The sequence below is a fragment of the Prinia subflava genome, chromosome 2 (assembly GCF_021018805.1).
Source record: "Prinia subflava isolate CZ2003 ecotype Zambia chromosome 2, Cam_Psub_1.2, whole genome shotgun sequence".
NCBI lineage: Eukaryota > Metazoa > Chordata > Aves > Passeriformes > Cisticolidae > Prinia > Prinia subflava.
In genome coordinates, this window is record NC_086248.1 from 69621058 (window position 1) to 69648070 (window position 27013).

A 27013-nucleotide genomic window follows, 5' to 3' on the forward strand; every position below is an offset into this window, starting at 1 on the left:
CAGTTTTGTAAATTCTTTTTTTGGTTTGTTCATCCAATGGGGCTCTTCATCTTGAAATTATTTCACTGAAAGGGTCTTTTTTTTCCCTTCCATGTATGTATTTTTAACAAATTATCTTACTGAAAATTTGACATATTTTATCCCCAGCTTAAGTAAGTGCCTGTTACACAGGTGATGATAAATTTAAGATTTTACATTGTTGTTCAAATCTCCTGTGTTTTAGAGTATTTAATTCATTACTGTAGTTGGTTACAAACACTTGCCATTCCACTTTTTTGCGTGCATACTGTGGTGTAGGGCTGAAGTTTGTTCCAAATGCAGAATTCTCTGAAGTTTTTGCTGTGCAGCTGTAACTACTGTGAACAAAATGAAATTCCTGCAGCCTTTTCTTGCACTGGGTCTTCAGGCAGTTTTGTACAAACATGATTGTAGAACTCCAAAGGCTGTAATAAAATTTCAGTTCTTCTCCCAACCCTGTGGCACTTCTTTTAATCTGACTGATAATTTAATTGGCTTTTTCTCTTCAATGAATATATGTGAAGAAGGCAATGTAAGCTCTGGGAGGGCAAATAGTTTTGCTTCTGCCGGAGGCGAGGCTTACGCTTTGGCTTTACCACAAAGACCCCAAAACCCAAAGACGCTGTGGAAGTCTTGCTGGGGGAGCATGGCTCTGCTCTGCCTTTGGCTTTCAAGCAGATCTGAACAGATCTGCTCCCCCTCCCTTTGTTTTTACCCTGTATATTCTCTGTGAAATGTACTCAAGAATTCTCAACTACTTGTCCTTCCTGAAGTCAAGCATGAGGAAAACATGAAACCCGTCCACCATTTGGGGATGCTGTAGCATACCTCAAAATGGAATACTTTTATAGAAGTAAGGATTACTAGAAGTAGTATGTTCTTCTCCTGAGGAAATGTGGATTGAGTTACAGTATTTGCTTCACATAGGTAAGGAGAAAGAGATGCTGGGAATGCAGAGTTCTTCACTGCTGGGAACTGGGCAGAATAAAAAGCCCTGAAGCAGAGTCAGGGTTCATGTTTGCCTTAGATTAGTAATAATTACTTTTAGGCTTGCTCTCTGCAATGTCACATCCTAGCAAGGTATTTATCCACCATTTCCCCCCATAACTCACTACATTTATCCCTGAAGATAAAAGGCTGAAGCACAGCCCTTCTGGCTTGCTTGTTGTGCAGAAAGGCATTTTTGAGGTTCTTCTGCTTTATGTACTCCTGTGTCTTGTTCTATTCCCACACTGCAATTCCCAGGTTCTTAGAACACTACAGACATGTTTATTTATTATGTATCTGTCTCCCTGGTGAGGCGTTTGACTTACTCTGCTGTATAATATACATACATCTGGTTGATGGACGTGCCTGCACAACTCTAAATTTTCAAGCATACGAACTTTCAGTTTGTTTTGCAGTTCACAGTGCTCCAGTTGGAGCAGATGCCCATCTCCACTCTTCTGAGACTGACCCTAAAGCTGCTGAGAAGATACAACTTTACCTTCTTAGAAGAGTACAGGGTATGGATAACTTCTAGCCTCCAACCATCACACCACACTGGGTAAGCAGGGATATCTAAAATTGTGCTCTGAGAACACAGCAATAACTTGAAAAGACAGTATTTAATTGGGTTGATATTTTCTTACAGGCTTTTATGTGCATGTAAAAATTGCAACTGTCATGCATTTGAAAGATCTATATGTTTACAGTATATTGATCATAATCACGTATTTCTAACTTTATACACAGTGTAAAAATAAAAATACTTATAAAATAATTATGCCATTTCACTTCATGAAATTTGCTCTTTTAAAATGAGCATTAAAATGATTAAATTATACCTTCTAACAATGCTATTCAAAGCCAAAATCCTATGGCTTAGAACAAGGTATTCATTGAAACAGTCTTCAAAGTTTAAATCATTAGCTTATACTTCTCCTTGAACTATGAAAAGCTCATGGCAAGGTTCTTCATTTATGTGTGCATAGGAAAATTTCTAAAAACCAAAAGGTGAAGAAAAGTTGCTTTGTTTTTCAGAACATTGGTTTTAATATTGGAATGTCCTAGAATGCTGTGGTTGATTGAAGTTAAATAGGGCTTGGCCTGTCTGTGTCCAGTGCTGGATCTTGTTGGAGGGATCCAATGTACGCCATGAAACTGTTGTTCTGATGGCTCCAGTCATAGTAGTCTGGAGAGAAACTTGGAAAGAAAATAGAGGAATTAGTGACAGGCAGATTGGCTCTGTAGAGAGAACATGGGCAAAATACAATCATGTAGTTCTCATGCTGAAGTGCAAAAATAAACCCCCAGCCAGGAGTACAGGCAGCTGTTCATTTTTCTGATCTATCAATTATTTTGATCCAAGTGTTCATTATCTATTTCCCGATCCTCTTGGTTCACTAAAGACCCTCCCCTTTCTGTTTTGCTGTTCCAGAAGATGTTGGAAAATCCCACAAGTGGTGCTGCTTATCCCTGCCAAGTCCTGGCACTGCAAGGGCCTGTCAGAGCTCTAAACCTCCCATGTCTGTGTCCCAGAGACCAGGACATGGTTTGCAGCTCTGCCATGCTGCCTTTTCTCCCATGAGCAGCATGTCACAATGCATGTGGCTGGTTTGGTTTCCACTGGGAGCTGTGCATGTGTTACCAGTGTGGCTGGTTCCCTGATAGCTCAGTATGGAAGAGAGAGTGCCTCTGGCTCTAGGATGGGATACCAGGCTGGCCCAAACCACCTCCAGCTTAGTTACTGTGTGAAAAACTAAATAATGCAGGAAGAGGATGACTGGTAGCTGTAAACAGTGAGTGTGCAACTTCACTGAGCCATGGTCTGGGCTCACAGACAGTGACTACACTGTCTCACCTGAATGAGTGTCAGGAACCAGATCTGGGTTACGTTAACTACGATTGGCAACTTAGCCAGCATTATGAGTGGTTACGTTCATCTATTCATATCAGAGTGTAGCTGCAGGAACAGCAAAGGGACAACATGACTGAGACTCCTTTCAGGGCAGGATAGAGTCCTGTCAGTGCCCTTCCTTCTCTGAATTGGGTGCTACCATTTTTTGTGTGAACTGCTCCTTCCTGGACAGGAATCCTTACCTAAGCCTCACAGCTGTGCAGAGAAGACAGAATTTTTTGCCAGTTCTGGGTTGTGTGGGATTTCAGCAGTTTGGTGGATTTTTTCTAAGCTTTCAACATGTGGGAAAGCAGATGCTCCTTTCATTTCAGGTCACCCTCAAGATATTTAGCCATGTTACAGGGCAACCTAAGTTGAGAGGATTTTCACTACAACCGTCACAAGCTGCTGCCTGTGCTGTCCAGCTTTTCCCTGCTCTTCCTGAGCAGGGAGACAGGTGTTTTCTAGGCAGTCTTGCTCTCACACTTGAATGAGTAAATGGCACTTCTGAAACCACTCTTGGAAGAAACAGAGGATGAAACAAAGTTCTGGCCCTGGTTTTTCAATGAATGGTACATTGGTACAATTCTTAAATTATGTAGCAGTTTTCATTCTTGTGTCTTTATAGTGTCTGTGGGGCCCTTGCCTCCCCACAGTCACTCAGTGCTGCCTTTCCACTTCAGCTTCCCCTTTTGCTTCCCCTCACCCTGCCGGTGAGGGGAATATGCAGCAATATGCAGCAATTGCAGCTGGACTATTTACATCTGTCTCGTGTGGCGTGTCAGAGCTCCTCCTCCTCCTCCAGTTGCCGTGTTGGGAAGCAAGCAGTTCACTGCTGTATCTCACCTGGCCTGAGCCCCCTGGGGTGCAATATTCCAGGCTAGATCATCATCACTGTCGTATCTGCGGGGGTTGTCGAAGAAGTAAGATCTGGGGCTGAAGCCGTGGCTCGGGACCATTCCTGCACTGGCCTGAGGGAAGGGAAGCCTCAGTCAGTATTTGCAGCAGATATCAAAGAGCTGTTTATCAATTCCTTGGTACCTGACTTCTAGAAGCTGTTGCTGCCAACTTACGTCACAGTTTCCAAAATAAAACATGCAGTGTTGCTGAAGACAACAGAAATAATTCTGCATCCACTGTTCATCTCTACCGGCATAGTGATATTGTTCTGAACAGCTTTTATTTATCCTTATTTCTTAGCCAACACCTGACCTTATTCTGAAACCGCCCTCCAATCTGCATTCAACCTTTCTGATGAATTCCTGTCCATCCAGGGCACTTCATGCTTTTAGTTAGCTGGCTTGAAGTGAGCAGTAGGAAGCAGCTGAGGAGCTGAAGGAAACATATGAAACATCTAAAGAGATTTGATTTTACCTTCCACATTGCTAACACTCCCTCCTGGTCCCTACCTCCCTTACCACTGATCATGTTGAAGCTTGGAATCCTGCTTACTGAACCCACATCTGAAAAGTCCCTTAGGCCCTCACCAAGCAATTTCAGTATCTGCTCTATAGTGCTGTGAGGGTCAAATCCTGGGGTCAGGTCCTTTGACAAAACAGGGAAAGGATTGTACCTGTAACTCCTTCATTTACAAAGAATTTTCACTTTATTTCCCTGTGAACCCAAACAGAAAACACAAGATGCGAGAAGTCACTCTGATTCCAGAAACAGCACAGAGACATCTAAGAACCTGCTGTGCTCCCATCCCCAGGAGAGAGGGGTTCTCTGTGCCTGTGGATAAGCCAGGATGACATCTTCTCTCTGGCCTTAAAAAGGAGAGCTTTGATCTCCCCCTTTATTTTATGTGTTAAATAAGTTCGACTAAGATGAAATGAAGATTAAGTGCATCTCTGTCATGCCCCCATTTCCAACATTTGTCTGGTTTAAGATGTGGCAAGGCAAAGGGCCACCTGCTGCTGTAACCCTGTGTCAGCACCAGAGCCAACAGACAGCTCATTCCAGGCCACAATCACATGTGGAAAGCAGTTTCATATTTGAGCAATGCTGAATGCAGGATGTCTCTACTCAAACTTTTTGTTTCTGAAGTCCCAAATGAACCACAAAACCAAAGAACTATTTCTCAGGATTGTTTATATTAAAAGTAAAGAATGTTTTTGGGTTTTACCTAATCAGATTTGTTATGATATTTTTAACTAAAAGAGGGTTTGCTTTAATTCTAATCCCATGCTTTCTGCCCAAGTAGCAGCCTACTGAATGCATTTGCCTAAAATCCCACGGCCCTTGGTCTCCCTCTTGTGGCAACCTCACACTGAAATTTCAGTTTTCTCTTGCTACAGTCTCTTTTGTTCAGTTCTACTTATTTCTGGTCTTCCTCTAAATATTTGTCCTATGTGAGAAAAAAAATCTATAAATGACCTAACTCATGTGACAGATAATGTTTACTCTAGAAAAGGTATACATAAAAGAAGTGATATCACTGATTGCCTCTTATGAAGTGTGTCTTTATGGAGTTTCAAGGCTTTTTGCAAATCACAATGCAAAAATATGTTATATGTGTTACTGCAAAGCCCTTGTGGGAGAATACTGCCTCTTTGACTCCATTTGAGTCCACTCTTGTTTGGTCAGGATTCCGAGCCTTCATGGGATCAGCTTTTTGAAATGAGTGATGAGACCACTTCCCTTATTTTCATTCTCTATGAATCTCCCACACACTATCCAAACCTGGCCATCAGGTCTAGCCTTAATAAGCCCACTTTAAATGAAATGAGATCTCTCTGTGGTCACTTTTCAGAAGAGCAGGACCTCTGTCCTGTACTTAAAAACATTTCTTCTCTCTGCAGTTGTCTTGGTTAACTCCTAAACAGGAGTGAGGCTGAGATATTTTTGGTCATGGGCACTGGGATCCATGGGGTTTCTTAGTGCAGCGTCAGGCATTACTTCCTTGTTCATCTTGGCTTTATCACTGTCTCTGAAATGTGCACATGAGGACAAAATCCATCACCTTGTCTAGCAAGTTACTCTATTATTTGCTTCTCTTACTTGTGTATTTACCATTCACATCCCTTTTGAGCAACATTAGCTTTGGTTTCATTTGGCCTACAGAAACAGAGACATGACCTCAGTAATCCTAGTGAGGGCTGGTATTTCCTGTGTTCCTGTCAACCAGCTGACCTGGAGACATTGCCTACAGCTATAAAAAATGCTTGTCCATCTATTGACTACCTAGATATTAAGGACACTTACCAGGAACCATCCTTACAACTCACACCCCAATCTCTGGTTTTCTGAGATAGCCAACAAGTCAGCAAGTGCTTATGGCCACTGGTCTTTGACTTGGAAAAAAATCAATGGGAACAGGGCTGAAAAAATTCCATCTACTATTTCATAACCCTGTTGAACAGTTAGCACACAACCATTTTCCCTGCTTTGTGATGAATGATGCCAAGTTTGGATAATAAACTCCTTTTCCACTGATTCCAATCAAGTGCTGTATTATCTCAAAGGGAAGTTGCTCCTACCCTTAAGAAAGTTCCTGATTTTTAAGATAAACTGCCTGAGAAAAGCCTGGCCTTCCCTCTGGATAAACCTGATGAGTTTCTTTCAAGAGGAGTTAGCATAAAGAAGTAGGAAGTTTTGGCTGCTTTAATTCTGCTGAGGACACATTGAAAAGGAGAAGTAAGAATGTAAAGAAGCAAAAGATCCCTCAGCAGCTGAGCCCTTCAGACCTGCCTGGACATGACACTAACAAATACACTTAACAAATTCCACTTACTAGATCCTTTGTAGGGTTTCGGACACGGAAGAAATACACAACCAAGGAAGTAGGCAAGAGCTCCCAGATGAAAAGGATCACTCCAAACACTATGTAACCTGCATCTCCCAGCTGACACTTCAGATCTGCCTGTTGAAAAGTAAAAGAGTAATGTGTTTAGAAAAAAGGAGGCAGCTCATTTAAAGATGCAGGAGGCAATGCCAAAAATTCCATTCAGTAGAGCCAGATTAACATAGCTAATGATTAAAGGCATACTGAAAAAATCAATATGCTGTCTTGGGTACATGATTTCCCTTTCCTTGTCCTGCTATCTTTCCTTCAGAAATATCTCAATTTAATGTTTAATGCAGGAGTCTTCCCAGCTTAAAAGCCTGGCAAGCAATCACTTGATGAAGGGATCAAATTCAGGTAATGAGAAACTAGTTTTCCAGTCCTTTTCCTGCTGGGAATAATTGTAAAGGAACAATCAATGGTCAAGGGCATTGCTTTTAAAAATGAAAGGCTTGGATCTGTTCAAATTGGTGCACATTCTAAGGCTGAATAACCCTGCTGTCACTGCAGCACTAGCTGTGATCTTCCTCTAGATCTACCACTGCCCATAGCTACAGAGGGCAAATCCTGTCCTTTCATGTGTTTTGTACAGAAGAGAAAAGGGTCTTTCTGACTGGTCACCTGAGGCAATACTATAGTAATTTATTGGGCTGTAATATTAAAAGTGACTTTTGATTCTGGTAACAAATTGAGTACCCACTCCTCAGTTTAAGGTGCTTTACATATAGTTCAAATAACTTATCCCAAAATCCATGCAACCCTAATGTCACAAGCCAGAATAGATGTTCAAAAAACGTACTAGTAACTCAAGGGCTAAAAAACATCCCAGTGAGCTCCCAGTGAAAAATCTCTGCCTCCAGAGGGCAAACAGGACCATGTAGTCTGGCCATACCAGCCTCTGTTACTCCAGACTGTAGGAGTCAGAGCAAGAATTGTGCCCTGCAAGGGGCCAGCAGGAGCAGCAACAACTCCTCAGAGCTTAACAAGAGGCAAAACGCTTGATTCAGGAGACAAGAGTGAGCCTAATGCCCTTCTGCCTAAACCTGTGTACTCTAACTTCCACTGGCAACACCTGCAGTCCTCCTCTCTGCACTGCAGCAGGGATGATTAGAGGTTCCTTGAGAGACCCTACTCAAGTGTCTCATAAAAAGGTCCTCAGGGCAATCCCATCGTACTCTTTACCTACTTGTTAATTAGAGTTTTACCTACTGCTCAACAGAAATTTGTAATTTATGGCTGCAGGTTTGCTTGGCCTCCCTGACAGTACAAGGTCCTTGCGTGGCTGGGAGCACTGCTTTGGGTCTGCAGGTGCTTGCTGATTGCAGGGGAGACATGGGATTCTGAGGCCAAACAAAAGATACTCATGATCCACACCCAGGCCTCCCATTTTGCCCAGCCTTGAAAGAGCTGGAAAAATACTGGGACCTAAATGCATTCTTCAAAGCAGAGAGAGGAGCTCCATGCTGAAATTTATTAAAATTCAACAAAGAATCTCCTGCTATTTCCTTTAGTGTTTTAATACTGTTAGTTTTCAGTGTAAATTGTCACTTGCAATTAAGGTTAGGAAGAGTCATAGCCTTATCCTCAAACTACAGAAATCATCATGCTAATGCCAGAATTAAAGTAAATAACACCACAGCCCTGGATGGCAGCGGAAGATGTTATGATGTCTTAGAACTGGGCATTTCAGTGGAATCAAGTACTGGTTTTCTGCTTCTCCAAGTATAATACATTCTTTGTAATGGACAAAATACCCGTCTGTTATAATAAAAGGTGCTCTTTCTTTTGACAATAAAATCAAGGTAAATAAAAGATTGATTTTTAAAAATTATTTGTCTTGTGGTTCTTTTTTTTTTTTTTTTTTGTACAGAACTGGAGTTTTTATCCTTATGCCAAAATTATCAGAAATTTGTATTCCTGGAGCAAAACAATCTTAGTGCATTAAATAAAACAAAAAAATAGGTTTTGAATATATTTATTCCTCTTGTGATAGCATTTAGGAAGCCCATCATCAACTAGAGAATGAGGTTTTCCCACTAGCCAGTATTTTCATACTTGCCTGATCTGACACGTTGTACCAATCGTAATCAAAAGAGTTGACTTTCTTGGTTTGGGAGAACGATAAGATGAACAGGTTGTAACAGGCTCGTGAGGTATAAAGCAGTATAACAGTCACTCCTATACTTGTCACCTGACAGACAGATGAGCCCTGCAAGAGATTTAAGCACAGGTTATTATTCATAAGGGAAGTTGAGAACAACTTTGCTTTGCATGGACTTCGAGAGTTTTCATGCTACTCTGTCTCATGCGATTGACTTTTTGTCTTTCCATCTTTGGCCAACACATCCTATTCTATGTATATTCCTGTATATTTCCAGCACAGTTGTTTCCAGGCAATGGTAGCGGTTCCAGCCCTCACCAAGATGGGCTGTGACTGATTTTTGCATTTGATTGAACAAGTGCTATTTTCAGAGCAGTGAAAATAGGTAACATACCCACACTTGGTATGAGGTGGAGTGACAGAATTCAGCCTTCAGCTCTGCATTAGCTGCAGAGCATCCCGTATCAGATGCTGGCTAGCATGATGCAACCTTGCATCTTTTTACAACTGCTTGCTTTGCACCCATTTCATAAGTACAGAGCAGGTCATAACAGTCAGCAGCTGAACACAGCACAGACAGGAACAGAACATCCTGCCTTAGCTAATGTCAACACAGAGGAGACAGAGTGGAAGCACAGTCTATGGGCAGAGTGACCATGGCAGGGCAGTCTGAGTAGCAGCCTGGGCACAAGGGGAGGATTGGGACTGCAAGCGTGAAATTGCAACAGTTCCTAGGCCCTAGAGAGAAAACTGGACAGAGCAGGGGAAAGAGTCTGATCCAGTGAGAGGAGTAAATGCCTGATCACTGTGTCAAGTGAGCAAGGTCACTGTCAGGGGCCGAGACACCAGCACAGGAGTTGTAGCAGGAAGGAAGGATGGAAGCAAGGAATCCAGGAGCCATGGCTGCAGGGATTTGTGTGAGTTTGATCAAAGAGGCAGGCAAGTGTACAAAAATAGGACTGGCTTTGAAAGAAACTCAGAGTACATTCTTTGTAGTTGGCTCTGGAATAGTGCTTTGCACAGCCAATGGAGGAAATGCTGTGTGCATTTAGAGTTAAGTTGCCTTGCAGTCATTTGCTTCCCTAGCCCTGCCCTCTCCCTCTCCTGGCAGAGACCCACACCAGGAGGATGGGTTCCTTTCATCTGTACGAGAGAGATAGGCCAAGAGAAAAGTTGCTCCTCCCTGCCACGAGACCTTTTAAACCAGTGCAGGAGACTGGAAAGTCTGCATCCTATTCTGTCTGCTCACACACTCTGCTGCCAGGTTTGCAGCTGAGGGGCAGAAGTTCAACGCCAGCAGAGCAGACAAAGCAGAAGGGCTAAATCAGTATCAGGGGAAGTCACCAAGCCACCATGTCCTGGATTCCTGGACTTCAGGGGATTACCAGGGCTCCAGTGCTGCTCACCCACGCTGTTGGCTATTGACCCTGCAGCTTTATTGACCCAGCTCCTCAGTCTGCCCTCCTCACTGAGCGTGAGTTAAGAGGAGCTCAGAAAGTATTTAAAAAAAGCTTGCAGAAAACAAGCTTGCCTGTCTTCCCAGCAAAATTACATTGGTTCAGTGAACAGCCAGGCTCCAAAAATACCCAGGGCAGTGAATGTGTCTGAATTCCAGCTTGCAGCAGCCTGGAAACACCACCATTCACCTGGTCATAACTGCAGCCATGTCAGGAGTGAGCCAAGAGAGTGCAGTTACTCAGGAGTTGAAGCCAGATCCATAGCAGGCAGTGGGGAAAGCTGTGGCCAAAAGAGCAAGCAGGAAATGCTTTAAAGAGGAAACGTTCGCTAGGCACTTCTCTGTTCTCCTTCGATACTAACAACTCAGTAGTGCTGCCATGGAAACTGAGGGAGAGAGAGCAGAGAGAAGCTGCTGACGGGCACATACCATACCCCAGCTCCGTGGCATTTACAGATTGCAGATAGCAGAAGCAAAGAGCAGAACGGGGTTGGTATTTCCCTGTACAGATTTCCCCACATGGCTCTCATTCTTTAACAGTTAATAGTTAAATGGGTAGAGATTTAACAAACTTCTGTCCCACCAAATACAAAAAAGGGGATAAAAGTGTCCTGGTTTTGCTTCCAGTCAAATACACTTAGTGAGTTGGTGAAGGGAGAGGGCAGCAGTGAAAGTAAATCCACAGGAATCATTTTTGAGTCACAGGCCCCTGCAGAAAAGAAGGGGAGCCCCAAGCTGGTAGATGCATCTGGCCAGCACAGAACTGGCCCAAGTCAGCACCTAAGGGCAGGGCTGGGCACGTCCTTGGTGCTGGCACAGCCCTGCACAGAGCACCAGGATGGCACCAGGGCATGGAGAGGAATGTGTTTGCACAGGTGGTCGAAGACACATGCCAGCAAATGGGAGATGCAAATAAAAGGCTGCCAGGACCGATGCCTACCTACATGCACCACAGAGCATGCATTGCCTCCAACACTATTTCTGTCTTATCGCTGCAGAGAATGGATTTTTATTCTCTAGATTTTTTTTTTTTTGGCATAACAGCAGCAGATAAAACCAGGATGTTTTATTCACTGTCAGTTTCAGTCATCTGTATCCCTAAAGTATGTGCAGTCAAACCCTACTGAAGTCCTAAGAACTCCCATTTCAGGTCAGCAGAAAGGAGGAGCAAAGCACCCTTTAACGCTCATTTCCACATTCAAACTTTCATCAGCTGAGTTTTCTGTCCTTTCCTGTCTGCAGTAATGTTAGAGAGTCTTTGGGTTTTGTGAAATAGTTTGGAGTAAAGAAGGTTTGGTTTCCTGCAGGAGGAGAAAACACAACAAAACCAAAAACAAAACCAAAACCAAACAAAACCAGAACCAAAGCCTCCTTTAGGTTAACACTGCTTTGTTACAGAGATTTATGCTCCTGTGATTTGCTGCACAAGAAAAACTTTTCTTACTAATAAAAATAATCCATTGCCAGTGCCCTTTGGTCAGCAAATGACAGGCTTGAAAGAAACAAAACTGAGCTGTGTTTTTAAATCTTCTATTCAGCCCTGAACTTTTACTTGTTGTGCAGCATGGCCAGATTTGATTAAACAGGAAATGTACTTATTTCATCTGATTAAGTAAATGTAGAGAGGAATTCTATGATAAGGTTTTTCTAAATAGCAGCTGAACCTTAGATTTTTAAAGGATTTGTTGTGGTAATGGCAATGTATTATTGGTTAAACTGATGATTTAAGATTTAACTGTCTTCTGCAAATGCAAGGACTTTGGAAAGCCCTCTTTCATTATTTGTAGAAACAGAACATCTTCACTGATTCTATAATAAACGCTGCATTCTTATGTGATGCCACTCAGCTCCTTGACCACTGAATGTGTCCAAAGATATAAACCTAACAATATTTCTTTAAGGAACATCCTGTAGAGTAATAGGAGACACTTTTTAATCCTTTTCCCCAGCTGGCTAAGTTATAATATATTAAGTATTTTAAAACACATTCTCATTATCTATAGCAATATATATAAGAATATGCAAATGTCTAAAGGGAGATTCATATTTCTCTGTCTGGCTTATCTTCAGCATAAACAGTTAACTTAGTCAATGATTTGACAAGCTGAAGGATTTTTAAGTATAGGCCACTTCTATGTTGCAGTACTGCAATGAAATGGTCTCCAGACAAGGGACCCAGAGAAAGCAGTGTCCACTTGAAAAAGAGCTGTGAGAAACTCCAGCCAAAAAGTTGAGCAAAATCTGCCTCAAAAATACATATTTGTGATCACTGGTTTCAACCAAAAGCTCCCTTGCTACCATTTAGTATTTAATTCATGTACTGAACATGATGGCCAGCCAAGTGCAGGCTGTGAAGTTTAAGGCCTCCAGCTCTCAGGCTTTGTGGTTCTGCCTTGCACTGCCCTCGTATCTCAGAAGGTACTTGAAAAGAACTGAAAATGTACCTTACCTTGGACTCCAAGTAAATGTTGGCTAAAGACATCTTGGAGATCTTATACAGGCAGATGGAGAGTGAAACAGCGCACAGCACAAACAATGTGTCATTAATTGCCACCCGGACAGAGACAATGATTTTTCTCTCTGAATTCTGTGTCCTCACCAATACTGCACATGTTAAATTCACCAAGAGGAAGAGGAGACTTATGAAAAGAGAAGCCAGGTAGAGGGGCAACCTGGGAGAGTGAGAAGAAAACAGTTTTAGCAACATTATTCAGCAGGTGTCAATCATGAGATGGAAGTTGCACTCTGAGAAATGAAATGTGCTTTTGTTGGGCTGCCACAGCTGACAGAGTAACCAGCTGCCTGAGCCAAAATCAAAGTGCTCCAGATTGCTGAAGAGATTAACCTAGCTCATTTCAAACCTGTTTTTACAGTTACACAACAAGCTGTAAGTAAATAATATCAAGCAGAAAACCATGGAAGACTGCAGCAGAAATACAACAGCACAGTTCTCAAAAACTACTTTAAAAATACATGTACCTTCTTAGATCGTGCACTTCATACACAGCACAAACCCTCTGCCTACTCACTCTCAGAAGAAACCTCTCCAAAGGCTGAGTTGCCTGGAATGGACTGGTTTTGACCCTGGTTTTACTATACCACTACTGCTATATAAAGCTGTTAATATTTGCCATCAGAAATAAATTAGGCAAGTGTCTAACAGCAGGAAAAATCTCCAAGTTACTGGTTCCCTAGCTTCCATCTCTGTCTCTTTTCCTAAACAATTTGGTCATGGTCAACCTCTGGAAAGAAACGTCAAGAAATTTAACCATGCATATTGGTTCTGGGTTGGCATCTTGCCATCTAGGCCAGGAAAAAGGTGTGTTTTCACAGTCACAGAAGGAGACCTGGAACCAGAATGTGACAGACAGAAGCTCAGGAGCTGGACTGTTTCTATCTGTCTGGTTGTTTTCCAGCCTACCCACCACTGATACCTACAATATAAGCATACATGTAATCAAGGCATTACATGGTATGCAATTTTTTTTTAGAACTGCTTCTAATTCCTCCTTATGCCTACACAAACCTGTGGGGCTTTCCAAAAAAAAAAAAAAAAAAAAAGGCATGTTTCTATTTCAAGTATTTGCTTAGTTCATTATCATTGCTGACCAAGGCAATTACTGATAAGATTCATAATCTGCAGTCACTGAACAAGAGGTTTTGGCCACAGCTTTTCATGCCTATTGGGAACATTGAATTTGGCTGACAACACCAAGCACAGACTGTCCCTGAGGACTCTGGTTCTGATTGTTTAACAATATCCAGTGGGGATCTTTCCTTTTACACATTCATATGCTTTTGGGTTAGCATCAACGCAGCTACAAAGCTGAAGCACAGCTGGCTTCTTTTCAGAGGGCAGGAAAGGAGGAGATATACCTGAGATATTTTAACTGTGTTACAGGGAGAACTGAAAGCCTAAAAGCTTGTGAATCAATGCCTCTCTTCCCAGCTGTATCTGGCAATAAGCAAGGATGCTGTTTTTTCCTTGCCAGGCACGGAAATTCCCTCTCAGCAGGAAGATTGTGCTCATTCTTAACTTTCCAGGGCAGGGCTCTGTTTTTAGGATAAGCAGCTGGAGGTAGTTCCTTTAAACCTCACAGTCTACTGCTGGAAGCACTGCACACCTGAAGCTCCTCTCTCACACAGTTTTTTCTGTAATGGTGGTACATTTATAGCTTTTATTGGTACCTCAGAAGTCTTTAAATAGTGGTCACATGTCTTCCTTTCCCTCCCAAAGTCCCATCTCTTTTCCCCTTGTGGGGGCTTGTGAGGAAGGGCACACTCGTACATCTGCCTTGTGGGATGGTAAGAACACGCCCTCCTCTTGCTCACCTTAGCCACAAGGACCTTCTGCTGCAGCACAGCCTGCATGCTGGCATGCAGCATCAAGCTGGCTTGCAACCAGTAAGGCTGAGAGGCTTCCAGGCCAGGCTCCTCCTTTGCAGACTTTAGCAAAGGAAAAAAAAGGCGCTGTCACACTCTCATGCCCACACACTCCCGTATGTGCCAGGGTGAGCTGTGGTGGCCAGCCAGTTGTGCAGCTCTTCACACAATGATCTTCCAGCCCCCTTATGAACACGATGTGGCCAAGGACATGGCTGCCTGATTTGCAATGCAATAGAAGCATTGTTGCTCAATTTATGGAAAAGCTCTGAAAGAGATGCAGGCTGTCTCTCTAGGGGAAGTTTTAGGGTCTCAGCAGATTAAAGGCAGAAAGTATGTTTACAATTCAACTACAAGGGCACCTACAAAGCATGAAGAACCATATGGAGTTTTTTAGAAAAAGAAAAGCAGGGCAGGAGAGGTGCTTCCAGACTGCACCAGTGAAAATTCAAGCAAAAGTTCAAAGGCCTATTGTGCCTAATCCCCACTTTGGGACTAGTCTTTAAAGGAGCCGTGTGTAATCTGGTTTGGCTGAGGAAGACACATGCCAGGCTGTGCTGTTCTTTCTGTGTCAGGCTGAATGAACCCATAACTTTTTGTCTGAGCTGAAAATAAAACCACAGATAAATGCAGTGAGATTTGCCTTGTTTAACAAGAAAATCTGTTTGAAACTACTGCATTTTGTATGCAGTGTCTAAGGCTTGTGTGTAACAGGACATGCACACATAGCATAGCAAGCCTCATCTAAACCTAGTGACAGTAAGAAATCCTCAAGTCCAGGGCAGAAGGACTGTTTAAATATGAAATTGGGCTGGCATAGGCTTCACCTTGAGCTCTTTTACTAATATTGTGAAGGCTATTCTGAATAAAGTTTGCTTAAGATTCTGGATCCCCAATAGGATTTTATCTTTTTTTTTTTTTGTATGGGAAATGATTCTGATTTCTGAGACCTGTGTCAGTACACAGACAGCAGTCCTACCTCTCAGTTGCCCCATTTATGTTGCCATCATCTGTTGCAAAAATGGCAATTTGAGGCAATAAGGTCTGACACTTATTAAAGAAAATGGAGGGGGGGGGAAATCAAAAAGTAAACATTCAGTAATGAGAAAAATCATATTCAGTAAGTGTAGTCTCTAGATCTGTCTGTAGGCCTTGCATCTTTCCATCATTCATCTCTCCCTCAGGATCTGAGCAACCTGATCTAATGAAAGATGTCCCTGCCCATGGGACATGGGTTGGACTAGATGATCTTTAAAGCTCCTTTCCAATGTGAGTCTGTGTTCTTTCACTAGCTTGTTACAATTAATTCATCTGTGGGTGTGTGAAGTGATATTACATCACTTCAAATGCCCTGTGTAAGTTAGGAAACGAGGTCAGCTTTATTAATATAGGTCTTTTAGACAGTCTAACTGTACTCATGCTGAGATCTAGATGTTGAAACAAAGTACAACTGAAAACCCTTACCAACAGAACTGAACAAGAAAGGAAAAGCTAGGCCAGATCCAGGAATGATTTAGAAATCCAGTAGGAAAGAGCCAGGGCAGACATGGAGCTGTCGTGAGGAGGGCAGTCTGTGCATGAGTAATTGCAGCCACAGTACATTTGTGTTTAGGAACACAAATGCTCCAACAGCTAGATGCAGGTTGACAACGTAGTCACTTCATAGGCATTGACTAAATATCACGAGCTCCCTGTGCCTCAAGAAAGACATTTTCAAGCAGTGTTCAGGAATAAAGCCTTGCCACAAGCATCTAACAGATGAGGTTCAAAGCTTCTAGCTCTCTCCTCTAAAGCCATGCAGGAACCTCAGACAGTCCTCCCCCACCCCAACCTGGCTCTTTGTCTCCCTTGCCCGTGTGCCCCATGAGGGGCAGGCACATCTGCTCTGGGGGGACCTGCCTGGGGTGTGCTCTGCTTGTCTGCCAGTCCATTCTGCTGGATTTTCTGCCCACAGGAACCAGAGTGCAAAAGGGGGCTCCAAAGCTGCAGTTCAGCCTGAGTCAGCCACCACACTGCATTTCCACCTCAGCCACCACACTGCCCTCCCCACCTCAAGCCTGCTCTCACTGTACTGCCCTTATACCAAACACGGTTCCCAAGGCACTTGGTACAGATGATGGGCCCCACAAGCTGTATGAAAACCCAGGAGGACAGCAAACTTCTAGAGCACGGACAGTGATAATATTTGTCCTGTTGATCCAGTACTATCTTCTCCTAACAGACAGCAAGTAACAAGTCAGATTGCAGTTTAAAATTATTCTGTTTTCCTATCCTGAATTCATATTGTAAATTCTTCCTTTAGAATGGAGACAACCTGTCTCTCTCTCCCGTCCTTCTAAACAGCATTGCCCAACTGAGGCTTTTAAGTGTTGCCACAACAAGCATTAATTTATTGAGCTCTTCCTGAGCTCTCTGGACATTACTGCCCTTTGGAGTTCTTTCAAGTACATCCTGACAGCATTTCCTCCACAAGATGCCAAATGAATCACTCCACCTAAATGCAAATCGACCATAACCTCAACTCTATGGAGTCAGGGAAGGTTATATATAAGCTCCCAAACACATCACAAAATTGAATCCATTCTCCCTAGCTCTTTCCCTTTACAACTTGTCCATCATCTTCCCAAAACTTTTAAGACTGCTATTACCACTGACTTCACAGGTTAAAACATACCTACTCCCACTCATTCCTGTCAAGAAACCCAAAATATCACTTTGCTTCTTCAGCACTGGATCTGAATCGACCTAGAAATACAAATGTTAAGAACCAGTAAACAAATTCCCAGGGTAGGTGTTTTATGCTTGCATTTGAAATATTTGCCTTTGAAATATGTGACTGTCTAAAAATGACCCTTGTGTTGGGAAAGGACACAGTCTCCTAAAGGTCATAGGAAGCAGGTGGCTTTAGAACCATCATCATAAAACATTGGTATACAAATATGAATAGATGAAGTATGGGTGCCACAAATTAGAAAAGATGTTTCTCAAACAGCACAGCTGTTCTTCTTAACCACATTGAATGTTTGCATATTTCTTACCTGTATTTCAGTAGCTCAGGGGAATATTTTGACTTAGCTTTGAAAATCACCTGCAAAACACAACAATATTGCATCAAACATAGCATACATGTCAGCAAAGACACTGTGAGTCACAGCAATTCTGTCTCACAGGCCACAAGATACATCACGACAGGTTTCATTACATAAGAGATTTGCATGGATTGGTTACCCATGGCAGGCAAGCTTTAACCAAAGTACTAGAACCAGCAGGTGATCAGCTGCACTTGTATACAAATGGTCTGCACTATTATTTTCACTCCCTCTGGTTTAGGAATAAGGTCCTTTACAGCAATATTAACAGAAGGATTAATGCCAGCATAATCATAGAGTGAAATTGTTACAGGCTCTTACATGACCTGACAGTACATGTCTCTCACAAAGACCAGCTCACAGCAGGCCCAATGTTCCCATGAAGAGCCCATCATAGTACCCTGGCCTGAAATTACAGATATACTTTTACATTCATGTTACATTGACATAAAGATGCCATTAAGAGCCAAACTCATTATTTTACTCAGAGGTATTATTTGGCTTCTGCTGATGTTCTCTTCACTGTACAACAATATGTGCTTTTATAGAGAGACAGCTCAGGCCCAGCAGTTAGCTTGCTGTACCAGAAAAGATAAAAGCTTTTCTTGTACCAGGAAAGATAAAATATTGACAAGCTTTCTGTAATGTAGCTAAGTGTCATCAGTCATAGTTGTTTAACCACCATCAGAAATTATACAAAAATGTATTACCATATTTTTATCTGATTTATTAAAAATTACATTAAACTATCACTGCTTTTTTATAAACTAACATGGTTTCCAAATAAACTTAGATTAAAAATGTTCATTTAAACCAACAACAAAGCACACTGGTTATTAGTATTATAAAAATCACATTATGTATGATTTATTCTGGGTTGTTTCCCAATAATTTTCTCCTCAAGTTATGCTATCTTATCCATTTACCTTGGTTTTGCATGCCCTTTAGTAATGTTTGCATTATATTTGCTATGATTATTATGCTTTCCCAAGGAAATGGGACTTAAATGATCACAATGGGACTGTAGACATGTGTCTGCCTGTCAATCTCTTTATCTGGCCTTTACTAGTCTTAAAATACTTCAGAAAACTGATGGGAAAATGCTTGAAGTATCAAAGACATGATCCTTTATCACCCTTCTAAAAATCAACGACTCAAAGGAAAAAAAAAATTCTACAAATGTATCTAATACATGTCTGTGAGGAGAATCCTACAGAATGATTCTCCACATCACCCAGTAGGAGAGAGCCTGCATAGCAAAATATTGTAAGAAATTCTCCAGTTATGGGAACAACTGAGAGTCAATCATGAGACATAGATCTGGAGAAAATCAGGCTCAACTTGTTCCAGAGCTCCTGGAAAAACTTGTCATTTAACTCCTATTCACCATAAACAGCTGCCTTGACATGGAAATTATTTTTGTGATGCATCAGCCTGCTTAGCAATCACTGAAGCAGCAGAGAACACTGAGTTTTTCAGTAAACTGAGAATAAAATTGAAATCTTGGGGGGAAAAGGTCTCTAAAAATATTCTGCAACCATTGATACTGTTTTCAAATAGATAACATCTCTGATAGTATCCCTTATTAAAGAGTTTTATGATTCATTCTCCAAATTCCTGGATCATGAAATCTCACAGTTCAGGAAGAAGTTTTAGGTTGTTTTATTTACTTGCTTTTGAAAGGAAAGGTACAAGGGGCTTGCAAATGTTCTGCACTTCTGCTGTGCACAGAGAGTAGCTGTCACTTTCAGAGAAGGGATGAGGTTCAAAATACTTCCCAGATACTTTTTTTTCAAGATTTATTGCCCATCTTGCCTATTCTGGAAGGGAGGGAGGAAGCAGATTCCTGACCTCAATGAAACTAAACAAACAATCCCTGTCTCTAGGGCCATTCCACTGCCCTCACCTATTGTGAGTAGCACTTACACACATTGTACCGTTAATTTTGACACCTTTCAGGAGTTGCACTGAACAGAAGAGTTCAGAGCCTCTGCAAAGAACTTCACAAGACAGGCAATTTCCAGTGGGCAACAAGCTCTTCTGGTTTCACACAACCTAGCAAATATCAAGCTCCTAAATACCATCTCCAGTGGTTCTCCAAAAATGATCTACTCATCCTTCTTAAGTCACAAAGTCCTGTCACATAAACCAACCCAAGACCACTCCCCAGCAAAATCTCCATGGATAACTTAAGTAAAACCAAATGCAATACTCCTGATGCAGATCCAACAGGATCTCAAGATTCAAGGTCACCAAAACAGCTGTTACTGTGATTCTGCATTTGGTGAACCTGTCCCAGGTGATAGACATTCGGAAAATTTCAGACCAAAATGACCATTAAGAAAGAAAATAAACACTTTAAAAATAAATATAAAGGATGCTATGTAGAATGAAAGCTACACTTTAAGGCATGGAGAATTCTTACCAATTCACTGCTAGGCAGGAGCACAGGCAGCCAGATTCTGCCACCATTGCTTAAACACTGATGGGGCCTTAGCTCATGAGTAGCCCTGCTGGAAGCAGTGGGATTGTCACAGAATAAAGGGTTGTTCAGCGGGAGTAAGGATGTCAGAAGCTGATCTCAATATACCTTACATGCGTGGGTGCAGCTTTTTGCTTTTAGCATTTAGCTCAAGAGACTGGTTGCTCAATGGCCCCTCCTCGCAGCAGTGTTGAGAAAGCTTCCAGTCAATCTCTGAGTCATCTAAGCAAGTCTTCCAGCAAACCAGAGTAAACCAGACTATTCCTAAGAATAGACTAAACAGCAAACAGAGAGCAGGCTCTTTTGAAAAGATCTTTCAGAGAGGCACAAGACGAACATGGAAAATGCAGTGAAAGTCCTTGCTAATTTTCTTATGTCTAAAGGGTTAGTTTTTAGTCCTAAAAGTATTTCCCCTTCTGCTTGTTCTTTGAAGGTGAAATATCCTGTTTTGGCTCTCTGTTTCTGCCAAAGGGTTGGAAACCTCAAATGAGATTCTCACACCCCTCCTCCACTCCCCTGAGGTATATGTCTGGCATATAAAACTGCAGCAGTTCAAAAGGACTCCAAATACCTCTTCATACAGCCAGAGAAAATTCCCATTGCAGGAACTGATGTAAACAGCTGACCTTAGAGACATTTTTCCAGGCCCCAGGAGTGAGGATGGCATGGGACCCATCAGCAGCTTGGCTGCAGAGAGCTCTGGAGAGCTGCTGGGCAGCAGAGCAGGCAGACAGGGCCAGGCTGTTTTAGCTGATGAGGGTTCCAGCTAATCAGGAGCCACTTTGGCTCTGTAAGTATCAGTGAAGCACCTCTCAAAGCCAAGACAGATATTCCCAAAGCAAAAGAAAAATAAAATCTCTTTTTGTGTCCCTGCTCTGATTTAGCTGATCTGATGTGATGACAGACACAACCCCCTGCTGTACCTGCAGTGCTAGTTGATCAATTCACTTTTACAGGAGCTACAGCTCAGCTTACCAAAAAGCCTCAGATAGGTGGTAAATGCTTGCATATGTCTCAAGCTGGCCCTCTGCACAGGAATGAAGTTCAGCTTTATTTACCACTTCTCACCTCAAAAACCCTATAAGAAACATAGCATGCACTTTTCCTTCCCAGCTCCTTTCACTACAGTCCCTCTCTTCCTCTGTCACACTCCCTGCAAACTTCTCTTTGAAACCTGAAAATATGCCACAACTTCAGCAGCAGCAGTTACCTTTCTTCTGCTGTGTATCTTTCAGTCCCAGACCCACCTTCCCCTTTCTCTGTTTCTTCCATGTTCATTCTTTTATTTGGATCAGATTTCCCAAAACAGGCAAGTTTTCCCTCTACTCTCTAAATTCTACACAGTTTGTAAGGCCTACAGACATGGGCAACATGGCTCACTACCATACTCAGTCTTCCATGAATTGGTAAAAATAGTGCTAAAAGGACAGGGCTGATTGTGGGGGCTGACAGGCACAATAAACTTTCAAGAGTAGCTTTCCTATCAAATTATTTTCTAAATCAAATGACCTCATCCTTCATGTCAGATGCTGACAGCCAGCCAAACTGCAACTGCATTTTGTCTTCTGTAGATACAATACTAAGGGCAACATTTTACAGCAAACATATTTGCTGATGCTTTACCATATGTAGATTCCTGTGTAGTTCTATATACATCTAAAGCTTATATTAAATTAATAATAAGCTTTATAATATAGGATTTATTAATTTCCGCTAAAAATATTCTCTAAAATAAAAAGCCCTCTCTGTTCTCTCACTGATGAGAACTTTTGAAATGTGATCCCTTAGTAATTAGAGAATGGGAAATTTTCTTAATTCTCCTCCCAGAGCTAACATTTACTCTGGTTCCACTGAAATACATGAAAACTTTCTGAAAGCCTTGTGCTGTTTTTACCCCACCCTGCCAGGCATGGCCAGCTCCCCTCTGAACTGCCTTACTCTGTACAACTTCTCTTCATTTGAAAGTCCCTGATTTTATCAGCACTGCCTGGGAGGCAGGGTAAGCTTCTCAATCCAGATGCCAAAGAAAAGGGAAGATGGTTAGGGAGGAGGAAGGAGAGGTAAAATCTGCCTACCAGCCTTCTCCACCCATGCTGTCTCACTGCTCTTTAGCTCAGCACTACTTTCCCTTAATCCTGGAGAAGTTCCCAACCTGATGACAACAGTAAAGCCCACCCAACAGTTTTCTGTGCCTGGCCACAAGGGAGGCCTGGGATTTTCAGTGAAATTTATAGCTCACGGTCTTTGACCCTGACCTTGTTCTTTGAGTCTGTAACCCTCCATCCGAGCCTCTCTCCTGCTTCATTTGTTTTCTCTTCCCCAGGGAAATGCAAAGCCTGAGCAAACAGGACAAAGTGAAGCAAGTACTTCTCTGCCCACCCCTCACATGCACTGAAAAAGGCAACTTGGGCTTTTTCTCAGAGCCTCTTTACTTTTTTACCCACAACACTAACTGTAAAGCCTGGAGACTCATCTCAGTGTCCCCTTGTCAGGGACAGGGAAGACTTGAGAAAGCAGGACATAAACAGAGGAGTACCCAAATCCTGAAATCCTCACTTTCTTCATTATCCTGGGATCCCTCACTGTGGGATCCTCCACTTCTTTCCCTTTAAAGTGGAAAATATTTTATTAAGCAGCAAATAAACCCTTGGAAGCTGCATGTGTGAGACGAGTATCTCTATGGGATTTTTGCTCTCTGAGGTGGAAATGCACTTTGGCTACCTATCTGGTGGATCAGGATCAGCGAGCTTCTCTGCCTTGGTACAGTGCAGTTACTTGCCAGTGTTGTGCTACAGTTTTACAAAAGTGCCACTGGATCTCATCTTCATTTGAGATTTATTTTAATGATTTCCAAGTAGGCAGAGGGCCTACACTCCAGAGAGTGTAGATCACACTCCATTTTTTCTTTAGAAGGGAATGAATACAGACACAGGATTAATAAATTCTAATACATTGACTTATTCCATTAGAAATCATACTCATTTTCTCCAGTATGGGATCTCTGAGAGGAACTAATATTCTATAAACCTTATCTGCAGCACCCTTTCTACTTGCCCTAAGTAGGGCATTAAACTATATCAAAGGACCCTGAACTTGACTCTTAACCTAAAGATCTCATTTCGAGTCAAAACTATTTTGATTCTAACTTCCCTTCTGTTCACAGTTCCCTTGCTTTAGCAACTTGCCCTAACACACTACAGGTTCTTCTGCTGCAGCTGCTGATGCTCAAGTCTGGGAACAAAACTCTGCTGTGCTGATGTCATCAGGGTTTATTTGTCTTGCTACATATAAAACAGAGATGAAATTCCCTATGGCTTTGGGATACCTATTAAAAAAGAGAATAGTTGTGGCTAACTTTCTGCCAAGTTCAAAGGTGCTTGTTATTCGAAAAATGCCCTCGGGCACTTGCTAAATGAGTTTTTTGTTTGGCTAGGAGGATTTGCAATATTCTTTTGAATCACCTTTTTTCTTCTCATATCTACATTTAAAAGTTTTCCTAGCAGTGTCAAATTTAGGAATGGTGGGTGCTGTACAGCAGATAATAAAAACATACAAATTGCAGAGACCCATGGGATCTCCTCCAGAGCTCTGTACCTATACTATACACAGATCAGTTCTTTCCCTCTAGCTAAGCACCAGTGAAATAGCAGGGGTTTCATGCAATGAGACACAGCTGCAGACCCTTCTTGCCCATATTCTAGAGAATAAAAGGATAAAAGTTGCTTCTAAACAGGTCTGTGAAGTTTTAAGCCATTACTTAAACCAAAATTTTCTCTCTCCACCCCTTTCACACTAGTTCTTGCTTGCCTGCTGTGGAAAGCTAGATGTACATTAAATACAAGATGCCGAATTTCAAGCCAAACCACCTTTTAATGGTTAGAAGTAAAGAATTAATAACAGTGAATTAAAAATATATGCACTTTTTCTGTCATATAGTTGTAGAACAGCTGTGCTTGTATTTCTTAAACCTTTGGTTCAGCTGGGGAGATATTTGAGAATAAATTTCACTGACAGCAACTAGCTCTAGAGCAAACAACAGTACTAATCTTATGTCTGCCTACAGTGGCCCAAGATATTTAAAGATTATGACGCACATCACAAACTCTGAAAGTCCCTTGCAAATATTGTTTCAAAAGCCTCACAGCAGCTCTTCAAGACAGGTAACTATCCCACTCTTTTCCAGAGGGGCTCAGAGGAAGATCATGAGGACTCAGGATGACAAAGCAGGAATTATGTTTCAAAGGCAGAACCAACAGCCTTAGCATTTTTTCTGTTTCCAGCCACTGACTTGTACTTCCTGAACGCTATCAGACAACAATGCTAAAAATAAGTGAAAAGGACACATGTGGGCATTATGTGTGCTGTCTTTTCAGATCTTCCTTAGACAAAAGGAATGTTACCTGCAGCACTAAGCCTCCTGAGTGCTGACACTCTACTGCACAGCCTGCTGTGCCCCCTCTGAGCTCACTCCAGCCCAGGCTTCTCTTGGCCAAGAGCCAGGATGCTGCATTCTGCCTCCAGACTTCCACAGCAGCCCCACACATCTGAGGGAAGAGGCTGACCTAAGGCTGTGACTTAGTCCCAGCACTGTGATGGGATGGACTGTGTGCTGATGGACATTTGGCACAGGGAAGCTGCACAGTTATCAAATGAATCTCACAATAGCTATGGGATAAAGTATAGGTCACCACATGCCTGAGCTGGATTTGAGTAGTGTGCAGATGAAAGGTTCCTGTAATCCCTTAATATGTCTCAAGTACCAGGGAGCGGAGCAGGGTGAGTTAGCAGGTGTTTCAGACATTGAATCTATGAAAGCAAGCCTAAGCACAAAACTGAGTATGTGGTTCTAAGTATTTAATACCCTCTACAGCTCAAGTGCTCTCCTTACAGCTGTCATGCTTACCATTGCTGCTTTTCCAGCTCTGGCATAGCAGCCCTTGCGTGCAGCCCGATGTCTCCAGTCAGGCTGTTTAGAATTGATAAAGCCTGCCATCCCTACAGAGCACTGTTAAACACCATGGAGACTACAGAGGCACCAGCCCCAAGCACCAAGCTGGTTCCAAGTGGGGCACACAGCAACACCCAAGGCATCCTGAGCCCTGCCTGGTGTGCTCCAGGGCTGGCTGATGCTCTCCTGACCAACAGCTCCTGCACTGGGAAAGAGGACCTTGATCAGGGCCATATGAGTGCAGGCTTGGCATCCTGCTCCAGGCACTACAGTGGGACTGAGGAGATAAAGAATCCAGTCTCTGCCCTTTTGCAAGTTTCCTGTGAGATCTTAGGCAAGCCCAGCAGCCCTTCTTTGTCTCAGCATGCCAATATCCCATCCTTCAGCCGAGTGAAAGACACCCATGCTCACCATAAATATTTCCAAGCAACTCTAGCTGCAGCAACCTGGAGCCCTGTGCAGCTTAACTCATCTGGCTTCCGAGATGTCCAGGGCACAGATACTCTAAACACCTCTTCCTGAAATGGAGATACTATTTCCTTTACTTCATTATACAGCTAATTTACCTTAATATCAGAGAGTCCTTGAAATAGAGGGTGTACCTGTGCACAGCACACAGCACTTACTAAACAGAGTCAAAGCTGTTTGTAACCCAGATTGTTACAGGAATTTGGGCCCACAGTAGGATTCCATCAACAGTTTCAATTGTTATACACATAATAGAAATCTCAGTGAGAAACGTTAGCCAACTTATGAAAAAACTGGGACCGGAGGTTTGTTGCTGGCAATATCAGACATTACAGTTCTGGCTGCACACAGAGATCAAGTCTGGTAAGCCAGGAGGTTTTTAAAGCCTAATAACAATAATAAGGCATAATAATAGAATGACATTTTGTGTGTCCTAATTCCCAACCCTCCTATACATTTTTTCTCCAACCTCTGAATAATTTTTATAGACAGTAGACATGTTAATTGATATTCTCACAGTGATCACTTCAGGCTCCGGTTTCATTGTAACACTGATCTCTTGCATATAGACCAGAAGTTTAAATACCCAAATAAATAAGTGAAATTGGCTTTTTGCATTGCCAAGGTACATTGGTAAATTACATTTTTCTCATCATGCTCACATAATAAGGCTTAACCATTCACCTTGATTTAATCAACTAAATATCTGTTGCTTACCTGTGTGAAGTAAAGATTCATCAGGGTCAGGGTGAAAAACTGGAGGCAGACTGGGAAGCAATAGAGAAGCCAGAAGATGAAGGGGCTGAGAGAATTTGCTGTGACAAAGTCTTTGAAGTAAAATGAAAAGAGCACTGTCCTAAGAGAGGCCCAAAACAGGCACAGAAACAGAAAGACAGTTTGGTAACTGAACCTCTTGTGCCTGTAGTGAAGGACCAGCCAGAGCTGGACGTAGATGAACACAAAAAGCAGTGAATAAAAAACAGTATATACAATGGTCAGGCCCAGCTTCACATACGGAGGGACAGCTGGCGTCAGGGTCGGCGGAAGGGTGTCATTTTTCAGTGGGTCCCACTCAGGGGCCTCCATTTGATATCGGGAATCGTCAGAATTATTTAAGTTTGGCTGCCGCTGTTGCCGCCTCCTCCTTCTCCTTTCATCTTCCTACAGCATAGGAATCAAGAAAATGAAAGAAAACAAGCTGCACTTCCTCTTTGGCAGCTCACTGTGGGCTGGTAGCACATGATCACAATTCAGAATGATTCATTAGGACTGCCTTTGTCAGCAATTGGCAGGGAACAGCTCAGAAAGCTGCTCTTTGCTGATGTCTCTGCACAAATCTTTACCATCCTTAAGAAACAAAGAAATCCACCAGCCCCTGAACGTTTACTGCTAATTTTTTTCCCAAG

The 27013-nt window shown here is 42.4% G+C and overlaps 1 protein-coding gene across 1 annotated transcript; it reads right to left on the bottom strand.

The window, feature by feature from the left end:
* Positions 1–1606: 1606 nt before the first annotated feature.
* On the bottom strand, positions 1607–26811 carry GPR137B (G protein-coupled receptor 137B). The gene is made up of 7 exons (XM_063390440.1): positions 26325–26811; positions 17659–17708; positions 12687–12909; positions 8736–8889; positions 6630–6754; positions 3743–3867; positions 1607–2202 (listed from the first exon to the last, which is right to left on the bottom strand). Exons 1-7 carry the CDS (start codon positions 26691–26693, stop codon positions 2091–2093), a joined length of 1158 nt encoding a protein of 385 aa, XP_063246510.1. The 5' UTR covers positions 26694–26811; the 3' UTR covers positions 1607–2090.
* Between the last annotated feature and the right edge of the window lie 202 nt (positions 26812–27013).